The 15,790-nt window shown below is 35.3% G+C and overlaps 3 protein-coding genes across 3 annotated transcripts; all 3 read left to right on the top strand.

The window, feature by feature from the left end:
- Window positions 1-2,250: 2,250 nt before the first annotated feature.
- Window positions 2,251-4,403, top strand: LOC140979465 (tubulin beta-2 chain-like). Its single transcript, XM_073444871.1, has 3 exons — window positions 2,251-2,797; window positions 3,160-3,429; window positions 3,631-4,403. The coding sequence occupies exons 1-3, from the start codon at window positions 2,404-2,406 to the stop codon at window positions 4,299-4,301; spliced, it is 1,335 nt and encodes a 444-aa protein (XP_073300972.1). The 5' UTR covers window positions 2,251-2,403; the 3' UTR covers window positions 4,302-4,403.
- Window positions 4,404-5,382: 979 nt separating this feature from the next.
- Window positions 5,383-13,504, top strand: LOC140979466 (uncharacterized). The gene is made up of 3 exons (XM_073444872.1): window positions 5,383-5,741; window positions 5,904-5,946; window positions 13,157-13,504. The coding sequence occupies exons 1-3, from the start codon at window positions 5,466-5,468 to the stop codon at window positions 13,273-13,275; spliced, it is 438 nt and encodes a 145-aa protein (XP_073300973.1). The 5' UTR covers window positions 5,383-5,465; the 3' UTR covers window positions 13,276-13,504.
- A 609-nt stretch (window positions 13,505-14,113) lies between these two features.
- Window positions 14,114-15,323, top strand: LOC140978733 (uncharacterized). The gene is made up of 3 exons (XM_073443946.1): window positions 14,114-14,253; window positions 14,352-14,678; window positions 14,982-15,323. The coding sequence occupies exons 1-3, from the start codon at window positions 14,199-14,201 to the stop codon at window positions 15,143-15,145; spliced, it is 546 nt and encodes a 181-aa protein (XP_073300047.1). The 5' UTR covers window positions 14,114-14,198; the 3' UTR covers window positions 15,146-15,323.
- The last annotated feature ends 467 nt before the right edge of the window (window positions 15,324-15,790 follow it).

Below are 15,790 nucleotides of genomic sequence, written 5' to 3' on the forward strand. Positions count from 1 at the left end.
AAGAGCAAAAAATTTATCAATAAAATTAAGTTAAAGGATTACAAAAAAAAAAAAATGGACCAAACCATAAATTAAAAAATAAAACACCATTATGCAATTTTGGATGATGACATTTCGTAATTTATGTCATCATCCCAAAACCTATATACCATTACTACAATGATCTTCCAAATATAGAATATCACTGTAGAAATCTACAAAACGATTGAAGACCGGATACGAAGATGATGAGTTGGAGCAATTATCCATCTTCTATTTTGGAAAAATCTTCCATGATATATGACAATATATTGGAGATTCTCTTAGTTGAAACTCCGTTGGCTTGTCAATCTTCGAAAACTTTTTCCATTGTCAATTAATTCCAGAGTGATGCTACATATACATCCATATTTGTACATCAATTATACAACACAAAAAATTCAATATAAAAATTCAATTTTGTCAAAATCTCGTGATGTAATAGTTGTAAATATCGATGTAACGATATATTAATTATTTGTACATTTAACATTATTCTTAATTCCATCTTCTCCATTGTCTATTGCAATCGCTTTGGTCCCTCCAACTTCATATCAAAATGGCAAGAGTTACTTACAGCTAAGAGGTCTAAATGAAGTCACCCCAATAACCAAGTGGCTCAAATGCCTTAGTTAATTTGGGTCATGAGGTCCACATATTCAGACATGGATCTCACAACCCCAATTACATTGGGACCACTATAATATGATCAAATGTCAGTTCTTGGATCATATTAAATTTCATTGACCCCAAATGGTGGATCTCCCATAGATATGATGATGCATGATATCTATGGGAATGTACATTGCGTGTATTCGAGATGTGATTTTGAGATTATTCTATGCTATACCTGAAATATGTCTCCATCTATAATATGATCAAATGTTTGCTCTTGGATCATCAACATATATATCAACTTTCATAAAAATGTGATGGACATTCGTGATATAATTAAATTAAAATAAGGGGAGAAACACTTCTGATATAACATATACTAACCCGTGATTTTATGAGGAAATCAATTTTATTGTGAACTTAAGTCACAAATTTTGGAAAAAAATATTATGTTATTAACGCATGATACATCAATTGTGATTTTGGCTTGCGCCAAAAAACTCTTCATTAAAATCCATTTTGAAAAGAACAACTTGACATATTAGCATTTAGCATGTTCACTGTTTTTTTTTTTTTTAAAGAAGCATCGGTTTACCGTTGTACGTGATTCCAAGTGTTCAAATAATGTAATTATTAAGATAAAGACATAATTATAGAAAATTTTAAAAAAAAATAGGAGTAGGTCTCCCGTCTCACGAATCTTTATCTGTGAGACGGGTTAACCTTACCGATATTCACAATAAAAAGTAATACTTTTAGCATAAAAAATAATACTTTTTCATGGATGACCAAAATAAGAGAATACTTTTAGTATGAAAAGTAATAATTTTTTTATGAATGACCAAATAAGATATCCGTATCACAAAATACGACCCGTGAGACCGTCTCACACAAGTTTTTGCCAAAAAATAGAAAAGAAATATATAGGTATTGGGAAAAAGCAGGGAGTAGTTTAAGAGAGGTGAATATATCATCTATATTTAAAATTACACGACAAATATTATGTATATGTACATTTGGAAGAAATTTTAGCGTCATCTTGATATACCAAATCAATCTTTATCAAGTGATAGATAGCTATCATTATAAGATGCTAAAAATACAACACAATATCCGCTTCTGAGTATTTTGTCAGTTATTCAATTTGTTCAAAAACTTAATATTTATAATTATAATTTTTATTAAAAAAATATTGTAAAATGAATTTAAAAAGTTAAAATTTATTTATTTATTAAAAAGGAGGGTTCTGACTAATTTATTTCTAGTTCTTGGGAAAAAAAGCTTTTATAAAAAAATTGAGATCCTATAGTCTATGGCCCAAGTCGAATTTTATGATCTTGCAAGCCCAAATTTTTTTTTTAAATTAAAAAAAATTTTCTGCAATTGATTAATCATTTAGAAACATAATTGAAATCAATAAAAATATTTATTAAATTATTTCCCCCAATCTTTTAATAAAACTATTTTAAAGCAAAATTCCACCACTGATTTTATTACTAAATCTTAGATTTATTGACAGTCTGTCAAATCTAGCTGTTAGCAATGAACCTCGGACTCCGCCAATCGCATTGCCATCATTCAAATTTCAAAATTCAAACTTCAAACAATAGCCGTTGGTTCCTCCCCCCTCTCTCGCTCTACATATACGTACATACAAACCACAAATACGTATTCAGATCTATCTCACCCATCTTCCAAATTTTCTCTCTATTCCCAACCAAATCAAATACTCTTCGCCTCTCTGTTTCTGCTCCCATTCTGCTGTGAAAAATGCGTGAGATCCTTCACATCCAGGGTGGTCAGTGCGGCAACCAGATTGGGGCAAAGTTTTGGGAAGTTGTTTGCGCCGAGCATGGCATCGATTCGACGGGACATTACAAGGGAGATTCAGATCTGCAGATAGAGAGGGTCAACGTGTACTACAATGAGGCCAGTTGCGGCAGGTTTGTCCCTCGTGCCGTGCTCATGGATCTGGAGCCGGGGACCATGGATAGCATTCGGTCGGGCACGTATGGCCAGATTTTCAGGCCAGATAATTTCGTGTTCGGGCAATCTGGGGCTGGGAACAACTGGGCTAAAGGGCATTATACCGAGGGTGCCGAGTTGATTGATTCGGTTCTCGATGTTGTCAGGAAAGAAGCGGAGAATTGCGATTGCTTGCAAGGTATTTGCGATTATGCCTTCTCAGTTTTTGCCCCTATTTTCGTGTACATGTTTAGGTGATGTTCGTGTAATCAACTCTTCAGATCCAGGATCTTTTTCCGTTTATTTTATTGAGCGTCGTATATCATTTTGATTGTTACAAGTTTGAATAAATGCCTCTGTGCGTGCACCAACAATTCTCGTTTATTCATCAATCTTTCTCCATCGATAATATGTCATCAATGCATTTTTTATGTAATGCATTAATATCTTGCTTGTTTTTGTACTCCGGTTTCCGTTAGTTTAAATTGCAAATGTTTGAAAAAGGTAAAAAAAAAAAAACTAGCAATAATTTGATGCTCGTCTGTGGTTTTTGGAATGCAGGGTTCCAGGTCTGCCATTCATTGGGTGGAGGTACAGGTTCTGGAATGGGCACCCTTTTGATTTCAAAGATAAGGGAGGAGTATCCGGATAGGATGATGCTCACCTTTTCCGTGTTCCCATCTCCCAAGGTATCTGATACTGTTGTTGAACCTTACAACGCCACGTTATCAGTTCATCAGCTAGTTGAGAATGCAGATGAGTGCATGGTTCTTGATAATGAGGCCCTATACGATATTTGCTTCAGAACTCTTAAACTGTCTACTCCTAGCTGTAAGTCTCCTATATCGATTGAATGATTAATAGATAGTTCTCATGTAATTTGAAAGGTCAATATCGTTCAATTAATTGGGAGTATGATTGATTTGCAAAAGCTCCTGTCATTTATTTTCATCACTAACTGACGAGTTAAAAGGATTTCAATGTATGTGATAAAGTTATATAATTTTGTGCTTTGTTTTTGTGTCACAACAGTTGGTGATTTGAACCACTTGATATCCGCAACTATGTCCGGAGTCACCTGTTGCCTCAGGTTCCCTGGTCAACTCAACTCTGACCTGCGTAAACTTGCTGTCAATCTCATCCCATTCCCACGTCTGCACTTCTTCATGGTGGGATTTGCTCCACTCACCTCCCGTGGCTCTCAGCAATACCGGGCTCTCACCGTCCCTGAACTAACTCAACAAATGTGGGACTCCAAAAACATGATGTGTGCTGCAGATCCCCGTCATGGCCGGTATTTGACTGCCTCGGCTATGTTCCGTGGAAAGATGAGCACAAAAGAAGTAGACGAGCAGATGCTGAATGTGCAGAACAAAAACTCATCCTACTTTGTCGAGTGGATCCCAAACAATGTGAAGTCAACAGTTTGTGACATCCCTCCAACCGGGCTTAAGATGGCCTCGACATTCATCGGGAACTCGACATCTATTCAAGAAATGTTCCGGAGAGTTAGTGAGCAGTTCACTGCCATGTTCAGGAGGAAAGCTTTCTTGCATTGGTACACAGGGGAGGGGATGGATGAAATGGAGTTCACCGAGGCAGAGAGCAACATGAACGATCTCGTCTCTGAGTATCAACAATATCAGGACGCAACCGCTGATGAAGATGGGTATGAGGATGAAGAAGCTGAATACGAAGAATGATGTTGATATCGTATCCGAGTATCAAAACATTAGTGGTTGTGACCTCAACTACCAAATTTCCAGACAATTTTACATGTATTGTTGAATTTGGAGGAGCTTTAATTAGTATTTCTCTACATATCAATTCAAATTTGGTTATCATATGGATCTCCTCTATTTATGTGTTGAGTCGTCATTTTAGTTCGTTTTACCATAATGAATCATTCACTATTTTATGGTTTTATTTTTGGTAGAAATTTTAAAACTAATTAATCTAGCGACTTTTCATATAAAAAATGTAAAAGACGAATCTAGTAAAGTTGATATAAAAAAATTTCAATTTAAATTTATATTCTTTTATATTTAATACATTTTTTAAACAATCTATTTTAATCAAATATCAATTATGTTTAATAATATAATTTACATTATAAATTACAAAATCTAATGTTTAATTTTTTTTAAAAGTTAAAAATAATCCTATTGAAATGATGGAAATGCAAATTAAGAATAAATTATTTTAAATTTCGATCGGTCTTTTAAATTCAATTATCCAACAATTAGGGGTGTTCAAACTTTGGATAAACCGAAAAAACAAAAAATTCAAACTGAAAAAACCGAACATTGAATCGAACGAAAACCGAATTTTAAAATTCGGATTTTATTTGGTTCGATTTCGGATTATATATGTCAAAACCGAATCGACCGAAAAAACTGAAATTTCATTAAATTAATAATTTTATTTTTATTATATATTTTTTGAGATGCTCTCGGTGAATGATGAATTATTTTTGAATAATATTTAGTTGATTGTTGTTTATGTAATTCATTTAGACTTTACATTTAAATGTTTTACTAAAAAATCATGTAAAAAGATAACATATTATATTTTACAATATATTTATATTATTAATTTAAATAATTGTATCAAAACAGAAATAACCGAACCATTTCAGTAGAAAATCGAACCAAACCGAAGAAAAATAGTTCGTATATCGGATTATATATTTATAAAACCAAAAATAAAAAATATCGAAATTAAAAATCGAAAACCGAACCGAACCGACGAATTTTAACGAAAAACAATGAAAAAGTTAACCTAAAAATCTTGAAAACAAAAATGGGGTTGGGAAAAAAACCTAACGAGAGAAAACAACTAGAGCTGAAAATTTGGAGTAGACTCAAATGGCGATTGTTCTCAGAGGGTCCTCCGCGCTAGAGAAGGCGTCGGCCCTTTACAAATTCTCGTTTACCTTCCTCAGAAATTGGAGCATCGCCACCCCGGCTGGAAACGCCGCGGCGGAATCGGCTGGCTCCGCTTCCAAGAAACCGAATCGTAGGAAGAAGAAAAACTTCTTCGAGGTGGCTCAGTTCTTGCCCAACTGGGGTGTTGGCTATCACATGGCCAAGACCCATTGGACGAGCGTCTCTTACGAGATCACAAAAATCAATCTTTACAAAGTGAAGACTCTTCCTTTTCTTCGTTTGTTGTCACTCAAATTTTCAAATGCAAGTTATTTTTATAAATTCTCAACTTTGTATGGATTCGGGCTTTTGTGTAATCGGTGCATTTTGGATTATTTTTGTAGTAAAGGTTGTTTAATGATTTTGGGTGTTTCACAGGACGGACGGCACGGAAAAGCTTGGGGGATTGCTCACAAAGATGGTGACCCCTTTTCCCCCTATCTTCGCTGTTATTATTAATATTATTATTTGGAAATTTCGGCTGTTAAGAATTTGCTCTTATATTTATTTTACTTATTAACTAGCATCCAAGTCCAAAGCAACAGCATCGAGTTTATATGTAATGTAGAAACTAGAAAGGTGGAGCTTTATGGTTGCTCATAAATTTTGGAATGCATGAAATCAGTGTTTATTTCTTGTCTTGTGATTGAACTCAGATATCTTTATTTCTTTTTGGATCTCGTTACTGGGATGAGTTATTTTATCACTGAGTCCATTTACCAGATTCTGTTAGCCATAAGCTATGGAAAGTGTATTGTTGTACTTAGGTTTTAAATATTTGATGAGTCTACGGTAGTCAATAGAAGAAAACATGTCAAATTAGTTGGTTTTGTGTATTTGTTATTCTGATTATGTATCTGTTTGTTAACTGGTAAAAGTTCCATTAGGTACAAGTGAGTGTATCAGATGCTATCACCATTGCTACAATTTGATGAACCTGTAAAAAATGGAGACATGGTTTAAACATTATAAAAAATTCACTTCAAACCTGTTTCATTTTACAGCCATTTTATCTCTACTTACCCTAATAATTTCATACGGTATTTGTGAATTGACTTGTGAATGTGATGGCATGATGCAATCAGCCAACATTGAAATGAGAAATGGTTTGTGATTCTATTTAACAGTCTTTTTTAGTGATCCGATTATTGCTGGATGTGACTCATATGTGGATAATGCAATTGAGGTTTTTAGTTCTTTTTTAGCCTCGCATCGGTCTCACTGTTGGAAAGAATAAATAGTTTTGGATTTGGAGTAGTGTGATATTTTCTCCCATGTCCCCTTTCTAATATTAATCAAACGAAGTGATCTTCCTGTGTTTCGTTACATTGAGATCCTCTTACTTTTCAAGTTCACCGCAACCAAAGTAATTTCAATATCTAAAATGTATTTTCACCTCCCCAGTTTTTTTGACTTTTTTTGTCACCAAGTTCACCCTGGCTTTTCCCATATAGTGTTTATAAATTTCATTAAATTGTATATCATTTTGCCGTTGTTTTATGGACTGTATAATTACTCACTTATCCAGTGTGTTTTCTTTCATTTTACCTTTCTTTATTTTTTGATCCCTAATAATCTGTTGGCTTTTGCCATAGAATCATAATTTTTTATGCTTACAAGATTAAGGGCTCTAAAATAAAGTGTTTTCCATTCATTTATATTTCTGCAACGATCTTTTTTTGTTGACGACAGTAAAAGGCACTATGTTAGCTGCAAAATGTGCCAAAATGTAGATGATTATTTGTTTTTCTTCTCTTAAAATTTTCTTTCAGGATTCTAATGTTTAAACTCTTATAGATTGGGGTCTTGCCACTACAAAAATGCTTGTATCTAGGATTATGGATACCCCAACCTGTAAATGTGATCACACTGTTTTTAGTTTTGGCCAAAATTGAAATAATGAAGTAACTTAGTATCCTTAAACGTTGCTAATGTTCGACAATTTGCCTTTGAGATGACAATTGATGCAGTTTGGTGGAAGATATTTTCTGAAATTCATGTATGAAAGGATGAATTGGGGGTTTCATGAGGAAATAGATAAAGGATAAAAGAATATTAGATTCATTATAGATTTATTCTCTCCCATTTATTGTTATATTTTCCATTGAACTGTCGGTGCTGGCCATACAATAACCTCTGCAATATTAGATATCTTGGTTCAATTGGTTTAAGTTATTAGTATGAGTCCCCTCATTTACACAAAATAGGGTAAGTAGATTTAGGAAAATAGTTATCTGTCACACCAAACGATGTTGGAGAGTTAAACCACGAATATGGTATGCAGAGAAGGATTCCTAGATGATTTATGTATGTAATTAAGCCTGAAATGGAAATGTGTTAAGTATGTTGATGTGTTTAGATGCCTATTTATTGAGTTCCCATCTAGTGGTTATAAATGGAAATATGAACTTTGGTGCCCAAGTCTAAATAAGTTAAAATGTAGGTTATTTTAAAGGTTCAGAAAATTATGTAGATCACAACGTACTGAACCGGAAGCACTGTTCTCAAAATCGGCTTAGGCGGCGGTAGGCGGCGGCTGATCGGCTAGAAAATGGGCTAGTCGGCCAGCCAAGACCGCCTAGGCAGCCTAAGTGGTTAGGGCTTTTATTTTATTTATTTATTTATTTTTAATTTTTTAAAGTTTTTTTGTCTTTTAATTTAAATTAAAAATTAAATAAAAAAAAATGAAAAGTAATATTTTTATAAGCCCTAAACCAAAGTCCAACAAGAAATGTGATTTGTTGGCTTGCCATAACACATCAAACTTCATCTTCATATTCATCTGCTATTTAGAGCAGAAAAATTTACGAGAATGATTTTGCATCCGAAGAAGAGGAAAAACGCAATGATGATATTTAATTAATATAAACAATGATTTAATATCATAAAATAAAAAAATCATCTTATTTTTTTATTAGCCTGTTCTCTCCACCTATATAAAAAAATATTTAATGCCAAAAATGAAAATAAAATTAAAAATAATTTAAAGATAATGATGTATAAAGTCAGTAAATATTATAACAATTAATTTTATAAAACCGTTAGACGGCATCTAAGCTAGACGGTAGGCAGTCGCTTGCCTACCGCTTTTTAGAAAACTGACTGAGAGAAATATTGATTGGTTTCTCGGTTATCAATCCATGAAAGTTGTCCATATCTTACTTGGTTCAGTTTTATCAAAATACCTGCTATGGAGACGTAAATGATTTACAAACACAATTTACATTCATAGAATATGCTTTATTTGCCAAAAGCACTAATATCGTTGAAACTAAAATAATGTTTTATGCCATAACTCGACAAAGACGTCCAACCAAAAAGACTAATTCATTAGGAAGGAAAGTATCAAATATTTTTGTTGCACCATGATTTGTTTTTTGTTTTTTTAATGAAATTACTTTCGTTAAATGATGTAAAAAGATAGTATAGGTACAACTACACTGGGCATCTCAGGATGAATCCACCATACATACTTCTTAGCTAAACATTACCTACTACAAATCCTCGATGACATTTATCGCACTCGGAATGCAACGAAAGATTAAAATCTTAATCTTGTTAATTATAGCCGCAACATCTGGCTTCTCATTGTCAAACATTGCCCTATTTCTCGTATTCCAAACATGATATATTGTGGCTGCAAGTGCCATGCACCTTATCTTGTTAATCATAGAATTACCACGGTAGACACCTCGGAACTGCCGTCGCCGATCCCATACATTTCTTCATGCCCAACTAGTCTCGAACACCGTCCCATATACTCTTTGAAACACTGCACCTGAAATAAATATGTGCACTGGACTCTGGTGCATCATTACATAACACACAAGAATTATCTAGAACATAATCAAGTCGATCTCGAGTGAGAAATTTTGTGTGTGCAAAGAGCCAGAGCGCAAACCAGTGTTTAGGGAGGATGAACGACTTTGATATTAGAGGTTTCCATGGCCACCTGCCCTTTTTGTGCACAAAGAAATCATACGCGTTCTTAAGACATGCCTTGCCACTGAACCAACAATTGAGGCATGAAATAGCCGCATCTAACGTGCCAAGTTCACGAATCAACACATCTCGAATACCAATAATCTGTTTAATTAGTGGTTATTCTTTTTTATGCCACCCCCAATGCGACACATCACCAAAGTTGTTGTATAGGTGATTAGCCCATTTGATCCATGGACTGTCCTTCTTCAAATGTATTTTCCAAAGTGTCTTACAAATCAAAGCCTCGTTCCAAGCACGTAGGTTCTTCAAGCCCCATCCACGGTCCTCAATCGGTCTACATAATGAACTCTAAGATATAGGAAGTCGTTTGCTAGGCCACACAAACTTCTTGCACATAGCATAGTTAACATCCAAAATGTTAGATGGGATAGGAAGAATAGATAACCAAAAAACAATCCACACCCTGAACCACTGATCTGATCAACTCAAGTTTCCCAGCATATGATAATGAATGTCGAGGCCATGAGTTAAACTTGACTGCAACTGCATCAACCAGAAGACTATAGTCTGACGATCTGAGCTTTCTCGAAGCCAACGGAATTCCCGAGTAACGTAACGGAAGCTCTCATTGACAACAACCTGTAATCCGAAGTATATGTCGTCGCGCATCCATACTCACACTGGCCAAGTATATATTAGATTTTAACAAGTTCATTCGCAAGCCAGCCATATCCCCAAAATCATTCAAACATTTCATAACCAAAGACACTTTGCACATCACCACGAGAGAATAACAAGTCATCCGCATATGCAAGATGCGTGATTTGCAAATTTGGACACTTAGGGTGGAAACCAAATGAAGTGGATCTAGACATGCGTTTCAATGATTGAGATAGTACCTCAAGACAAAGAATCAACAGAAATGGAGACAAGGGGTCACCTTGTCTAAGACCTCGCTTACCAACAAAGTATCCGTGGTATTGGCCATTGATATCAATAGAGTAAGATATCGTGGAGACACATTCCATGATCCAAGCAGTGAATTTGGTAGGAAAGTTCAACAATGTAAAAACCTCTTGTAGGAAGTCCCAGTCCACTGTGTCATAGGCTTTCGGAATATCCACTTTCAACGTGCACCGCGTGGAACCACTTTTGCAAGGATACTTCCGGAGTAGTTCTTGGGCTAGATGAATATTATCAACAATGGAACGGCCTTGAATGAACGCTGCTTGTGCCTCATCAACTAACCCTCCGACAACTCTCCTCAACCTCTCAATCAAGACTTTAGAAATGATTTTGTAGAATACCGTACAACAAGAGATTGGTCTGAAATCATTAACAGAGGATGCATCCACAGACTTAGGCACCGATGCAGTAATGGAGTGATTCCATTGTTTCAACAGACGCCCACTAACAAAGAATTCCTGAACTGCTGCAAAAACATCACACCCTACTATATTCCAAGCAGATTTAAAGAAAAAGGACCCAAATCCATCATAACCTGGAGCTTTATCATTATCAATGTCAAACAATGCTCCATTAACTTCCTCCATAGTAACAGCATCTGTAAGTTGGTGCCAATCGCATTCTGAAATGCATGGGCCGTCGCTAATGATGTCAGTTTGTACACACACTATCAACTTTGCTTCCCAGGAGTCCCTTATAGAACTGAATAAACTGATCATTGATCTCAGTCGAGTCAAATGTGGTAGTGCCATCTTGTTTCCGAATAGCAATCAAAGAGTTCCTCTTGGTATTACACTTGATGAGGTCGTGGAAGAATTTAGAACATCTATCCCCTTGTTTCAGATAATTACACTTAGTCTTTTGTGCAATGAACGAGCTCTCAGCTTCTAACAACAGTTCTGTAGACCTCCTGATCTCTTTATATCCATCAGCCATAATCCCATTAGATAACATCGACAATTGCAAAGATTCTAGTCGCTTTCTCGTTGCCTCCGCTCGAACAGAGTTGCCGCTAAACTGCTTGCGATTCAAGGTTGAGAGTGGTCGCTTTAGTCTTTTTCTTATTCAGCACTTCAGTAAACGGCTCCTCATCAACACTGGTTTTTGTGGCATTATCCCCAAGCCTCAATAATCTTCTTCCCTTTATCAATCTGTTTCTGTAAATCTTCAACTGAAATCTCCGGCTGCCCGCAATCCTTTGATACATTCTCAGTAGCTTCAACAGAATTGGGTATGATGTGCTGTTCTTTTCCACAGCCTGCATTAATGTCCAACCCATTTCACAGTATCAGGTCGAGGAGGTGCATGTCTGTGAGTACTAACCAATCTCGATTGCCACGCGATCTATCCCGTCTCCAAACTGCACTCTTTGATCGTAATCTGTTCCTTGGTGGAGGGTCTTTACTGGTACCTGCTGCATGATTGCCATTTGTTGAGTTGGGGCAGCAGGTGCTATCATGTCCCACCTTACGACGATCTCTGCAAAATTTGATGTCTTGTTCATAAACAAACTTAACATTCACTGTACCAACGGGCAGCTCCACTTGAAGCTCATGTACTCTTGTAGTAGCTACATTAATCTCTATCAACACTCGAGCAAATTTCACTATTTTGCGGCCATGAGTGAGCAAGTCCATATGAATCAGGGTGCCAATTTCGGATGAGATGTTGCTGAGAATGAAGTGATTCCAACAATCTGGAGGTAATCCATGAATCTGTACCCAAGACGGAACTGAATTCAAATCTTCCTCCCTAAACCGAAAGCATCTTGGCATCTCTTTAAGGAACAAGTGATAGCCAAAAACCAAGTATGGTCCACCGCTAAGTATCAAATACCTGACATTTGAGGAAGGAAACGTAAACACAATCCAACCACTCTCGTGTTTGGAACTTAATATCCTTCCCCCATCTTTGAACAAGCTCGAGTAAAGCACTTGTTGGTGGTCTTCCACTAATGACATAACCTAAGAGGCAGAAACCATAGGTCTTCTCAATCAAATCAATATCATCATAGGTAAACTTCAGTCTATTTGTTCCAGGTGCAAAGAACTCCAGCCTATGATTCTCATTGGACATACTATTGTTCTTAAACACATTCACAAATGGTACTCGAGGAAGTTTCCTAATGGAGGGAAGATTAGCATTATCCCCGAGAACCTGTGGGGTAGCAGCAGCATCTGTCTTGGACCCAGATTCCAAATCCCTTTTAGCTTGTGTGGGAAGAGTGTTACCAGATGTGGATGTGTAATCTTGCCGCATTACTTGAGAAAGTAACGTTCATGTTGACATTGTTGTTACTCATGCTTCTTAATGCAGTGTGTAATATAACACATATGCACTGTCAACGTTGACTCAATAATATCCCTTTTCCATATTGCCCCTTTCACTACGTTGGTTCTCAATTAGAGTACCAAGGTTAGGGCAAAGGCCTAGGAGTGAAGCCTAAACTTGAAAAACTGTATCAGGTGTTGAATCCATCCAAACTTGTCACTCCATGATTTGTTTCAGAGCCAATATGAAATATGTAAACTAGATGTTATCATTTCCTCCTTGTCCACAGCTTCTTTGTCGAACCTGTATACAAATTGCATCACTAAAGTTGCCACGCATTAGTTTTACGAAGAAACATTTTGTTTGTGAATTAATGAATAAATATCATTATCCAATCCAGTGGAATGAAAAATTATGACTTCTATTTGTCTATATCGACTCAATTTCAGGCATACCTGCTGATGCTCCCAAGAAAATAAGCGGCGTCCACAAACGCTGTTGGAGATACATTGCGAAATCGAAGAAAACAGGAGAAAGTGCCTCAAACCCAGTTTTGCAAGCTGCCTAAGACTATTTTTTTCGTGTGGCCGGATCGGTTTCCATGGTACTACCCTTTCTCGGACAAAGATACAATAATGTATTAGTCTCATTCAACAGTGTTTCTAGGATTTATAATTTCTCTGACTTCTTTGGTTCGAGTGTGACCGTTTGATTTGCTAGAAGTTGAAAGATTTATTTGCCAACATCTATAACATGAAATTTTGGGCAATGAATCTGTATTCTATGCTTTCTTTGGATGGGTCACTTGGGGTTGCAATTTTTCTTTGTTTATAGGAGTAAAGATGTTGAATTATAAATTTTTTTAATTATCATAATTACAATAAAAGAAATGATGCTATTGCTATAAAGATAATGAAAATAAATCTTATTAGACATTTTGAAATATTTTATTATTTACTTTAGTAGAGTATATTTGGGATATAATAAAATTTGTAGGGATAATTTGGCCTTTAGAAAATATATATTAAAAATTAAGTTGGGATGACCCAAAGTATTTTTGAAACGGCTGTGATGTCGTTTAAAAAATTTATACCTTTCAAAGTTTAAGATACATCTCTCTAAATAGAATTTAGAAAACCAAATTTACAATATTAAAAAAAATTTACAAGTATATTTTATAAGTTTTTTTATTTTTTATTTAAAGAGAATTTATCGGTGAGGGTCACTTCTCAAAGACAAATAACTAAGAATCCCAAAAAATGAATTTTGTGCGAACAAAACAAGTTATCATTCTTACCAACAAGAAACGTAGTTGATTTCATCGCCACACATTTCCTTCCCAAAGAATGCTCATAAATTGTCATTTTCCCAAGCTTTCTCACCTATATAAACAAACACCTTCTTCCCTTCTCACTATACAACCAAATAAACTCCTTTTCCCTGTAAATCATATCTTCCCCATCTGTTGAAAGCTTAAACATCAGCACTAAAATGCCAAAAATGCTCTCTTTCGTTGTGTTCTTACTCTTCCTTCGAGGAGCTCTTGGTACTAATTATGGTCCCAATGTTTCATCACACGATTATTTTCTACAACATCGCGACATGATATAACTTATATAATTGTCTGTAAATATGTGTGTGCAGGGGAATTAGTTTGCGAACAATTACCGGTTGGAGAGTGCTCATTCTCAGTCGCCTTCTCAGGCTACCGTTGCTTGCTTGAGACATTCGAGTCAACTGATGGGGCTGTGACATACCAATGCAAGACATCACAAGTGATGGCGAATAGAATGGATGAATACATAGAGAGCGATGAATGTGTGAGAGCGTGTGGAGTTGACAAATCCTCTGTCGGCATCTCATCAGATGCTCTCCTCGAGACCCGTTTCACAACTCAGCTATGTTCCCAACAGTGCTATCAGAACTGCCCCAATATTGTTGATTTATACTACAATTTGGCTTTAGCAGAAGGTGAGAGTTGCATTTATTTTTAAATTTTATTTGAACTCTTTATTCCTTCGGAACATCACATAAGTTTAAACTCTTCATTTATCTCAATTCAATATCCATGAAAAATAACTAGAAATACAAATGACGAAGATCTAAGAACCGGTGCATTACACGAGAAAAAATTTGAAAATATTGAAGCAGAATTTGTTATATAAACTTGTACTACTCCATAATATCATAACATGAATTGACTCATACATCATGTGAAATTATATTGATAAATTCGGTTTATCACTAAACGTTGCTTCTACGTTTCATCAACAGGAGTATTTTTACAAGATTTATGCAAGGCTCAACGCTTAAATACACGGCGTTCCATGTTCCAACTTCTGAGCTCTGGCGCAGCAGCAGCCGCATCTGCTCCCATTTCAGCTTCAGCTTCAGCTCCATCTTCATCTTCTGTTGATTGCGCACCGCCTCCGATGTGATCGTAAAATTCCAGGATTATTACCTACATATATGTTTGTATAATTATTCTTCAGTGACATTTGTATGTATATAATTTATATGTTATATTTTTTTAATGCGGCCATTGTAAAGATATACATTTAATGCAGTATATGTTCTGTTTTGAAGACTCATGCAATCATTATTAATAAATTAATCAAAAATACTTGGACAAGATTTTGAGTTTAAGGTCTAACTAGGGATAATAGCTAGAACAAACTCTCTCGGTTTTTTTTATCAACAAACAAATTTTGAAAATAAGCAGCAATATTAACTATTTCTAATTTTGTAGGAAAAACTTAGATTGATATAATTGTTTCCTTATGTTTATAGTCAAATTTCAATTTTAGCACAATAAGTTCAAATGTTTTAAAATTTAGATAGCATTTGACAGAACTTATAAACTCTTCCGAAGTGCCCCTTCTTTCAAACAAAGAGAGGATCCATAACGTTTTTGAAAAGATCTTATTCAAACATTTTACTTATCCAAAATATCATTGCATATTTTCTTAAATCCACACTATATACTACACAGATTTCGATGAATTTTTCACTAACAAATTTTTTTTATATCTACTTTACGTGCATAAATTAATAAATATTATTAAATAAATTTTTTAAAATTT

This window comes from Primulina huaijiensis, chromosome 6, assembly GCF_012295235.1.
Source record: "Primulina huaijiensis isolate GDHJ02 chromosome 6, ASM1229523v2, whole genome shotgun sequence".
Lineage (NCBI taxonomy): Eukaryota > Viridiplantae > Streptophyta > Magnoliopsida > Lamiales > Gesneriaceae > Primulina > Primulina huaijiensis.

Excerpts from the sequence above, each read along its gene's own strand:
- LOC140979465 (XM_073444871.1), top strand. The coding sequence starts at position 2,404 with ATGCGTGAGATCCTTCACATCCAGGGTGGTCAGTGCGGCAACCAGATT. Across the intron at positions 2,798-3,159 it reads GAATTGCGATTGCTTGCAAG|GGTTCCAGGTCTGCCATTCA; the intron begins GTATTTGCGATT and ends TTTGGAATGCAG. Across the intron at positions 3,430-3,630 it reads TAAACTGTCTACTCCTAGCT|TTGGTGATTTGAACCACTTG; the intron begins GTAAGTCTCCTA and ends GTGTCACAACAG.
- LOC140979466 (XM_073444872.1), top strand. The coding sequence starts at position 5,466 with ATGGCGATTGTTCTCAGAGGGTCCTCCGCGCTAGAGAAGGCGTCGGCC. Across the intron at positions 5,742-5,903 it reads CAAAAATCAATCTTTACAAA|GACGGACGGCACGGAAAAGC; the intron begins GTGAAGACTCTT and ends GGTGTTTCACAG. Across the intron at positions 5,947-13,156 it reads GGGGATTGCTCACAAAGATG|GCATACCTGCTGATGCTCCC; the intron begins GTGACCCCTTTT and ends ACTCAATTTCAG.
- LOC140978733 (XM_073443946.1), top strand. The coding sequence starts at position 14,199 with ATGCCAAAAATGCTCTCTTTCGTTGTGTTCTTACTCTTCCTTCGAGGA. Across the intron at positions 14,254-14,351 it reads CTTCCTTCGAGGAGCTCTTG|GGGAATTAGTTTGCGAACAA; the intron begins GTACTAATTATG and ends ATGTGTGTGCAG. Across the intron at positions 14,679-14,981 it reads CAATTTGGCTTTAGCAGAAG|GAGTATTTTTACAAGATTTA; the intron begins GTGAGAGTTGCA and ends TTTCATCAACAG.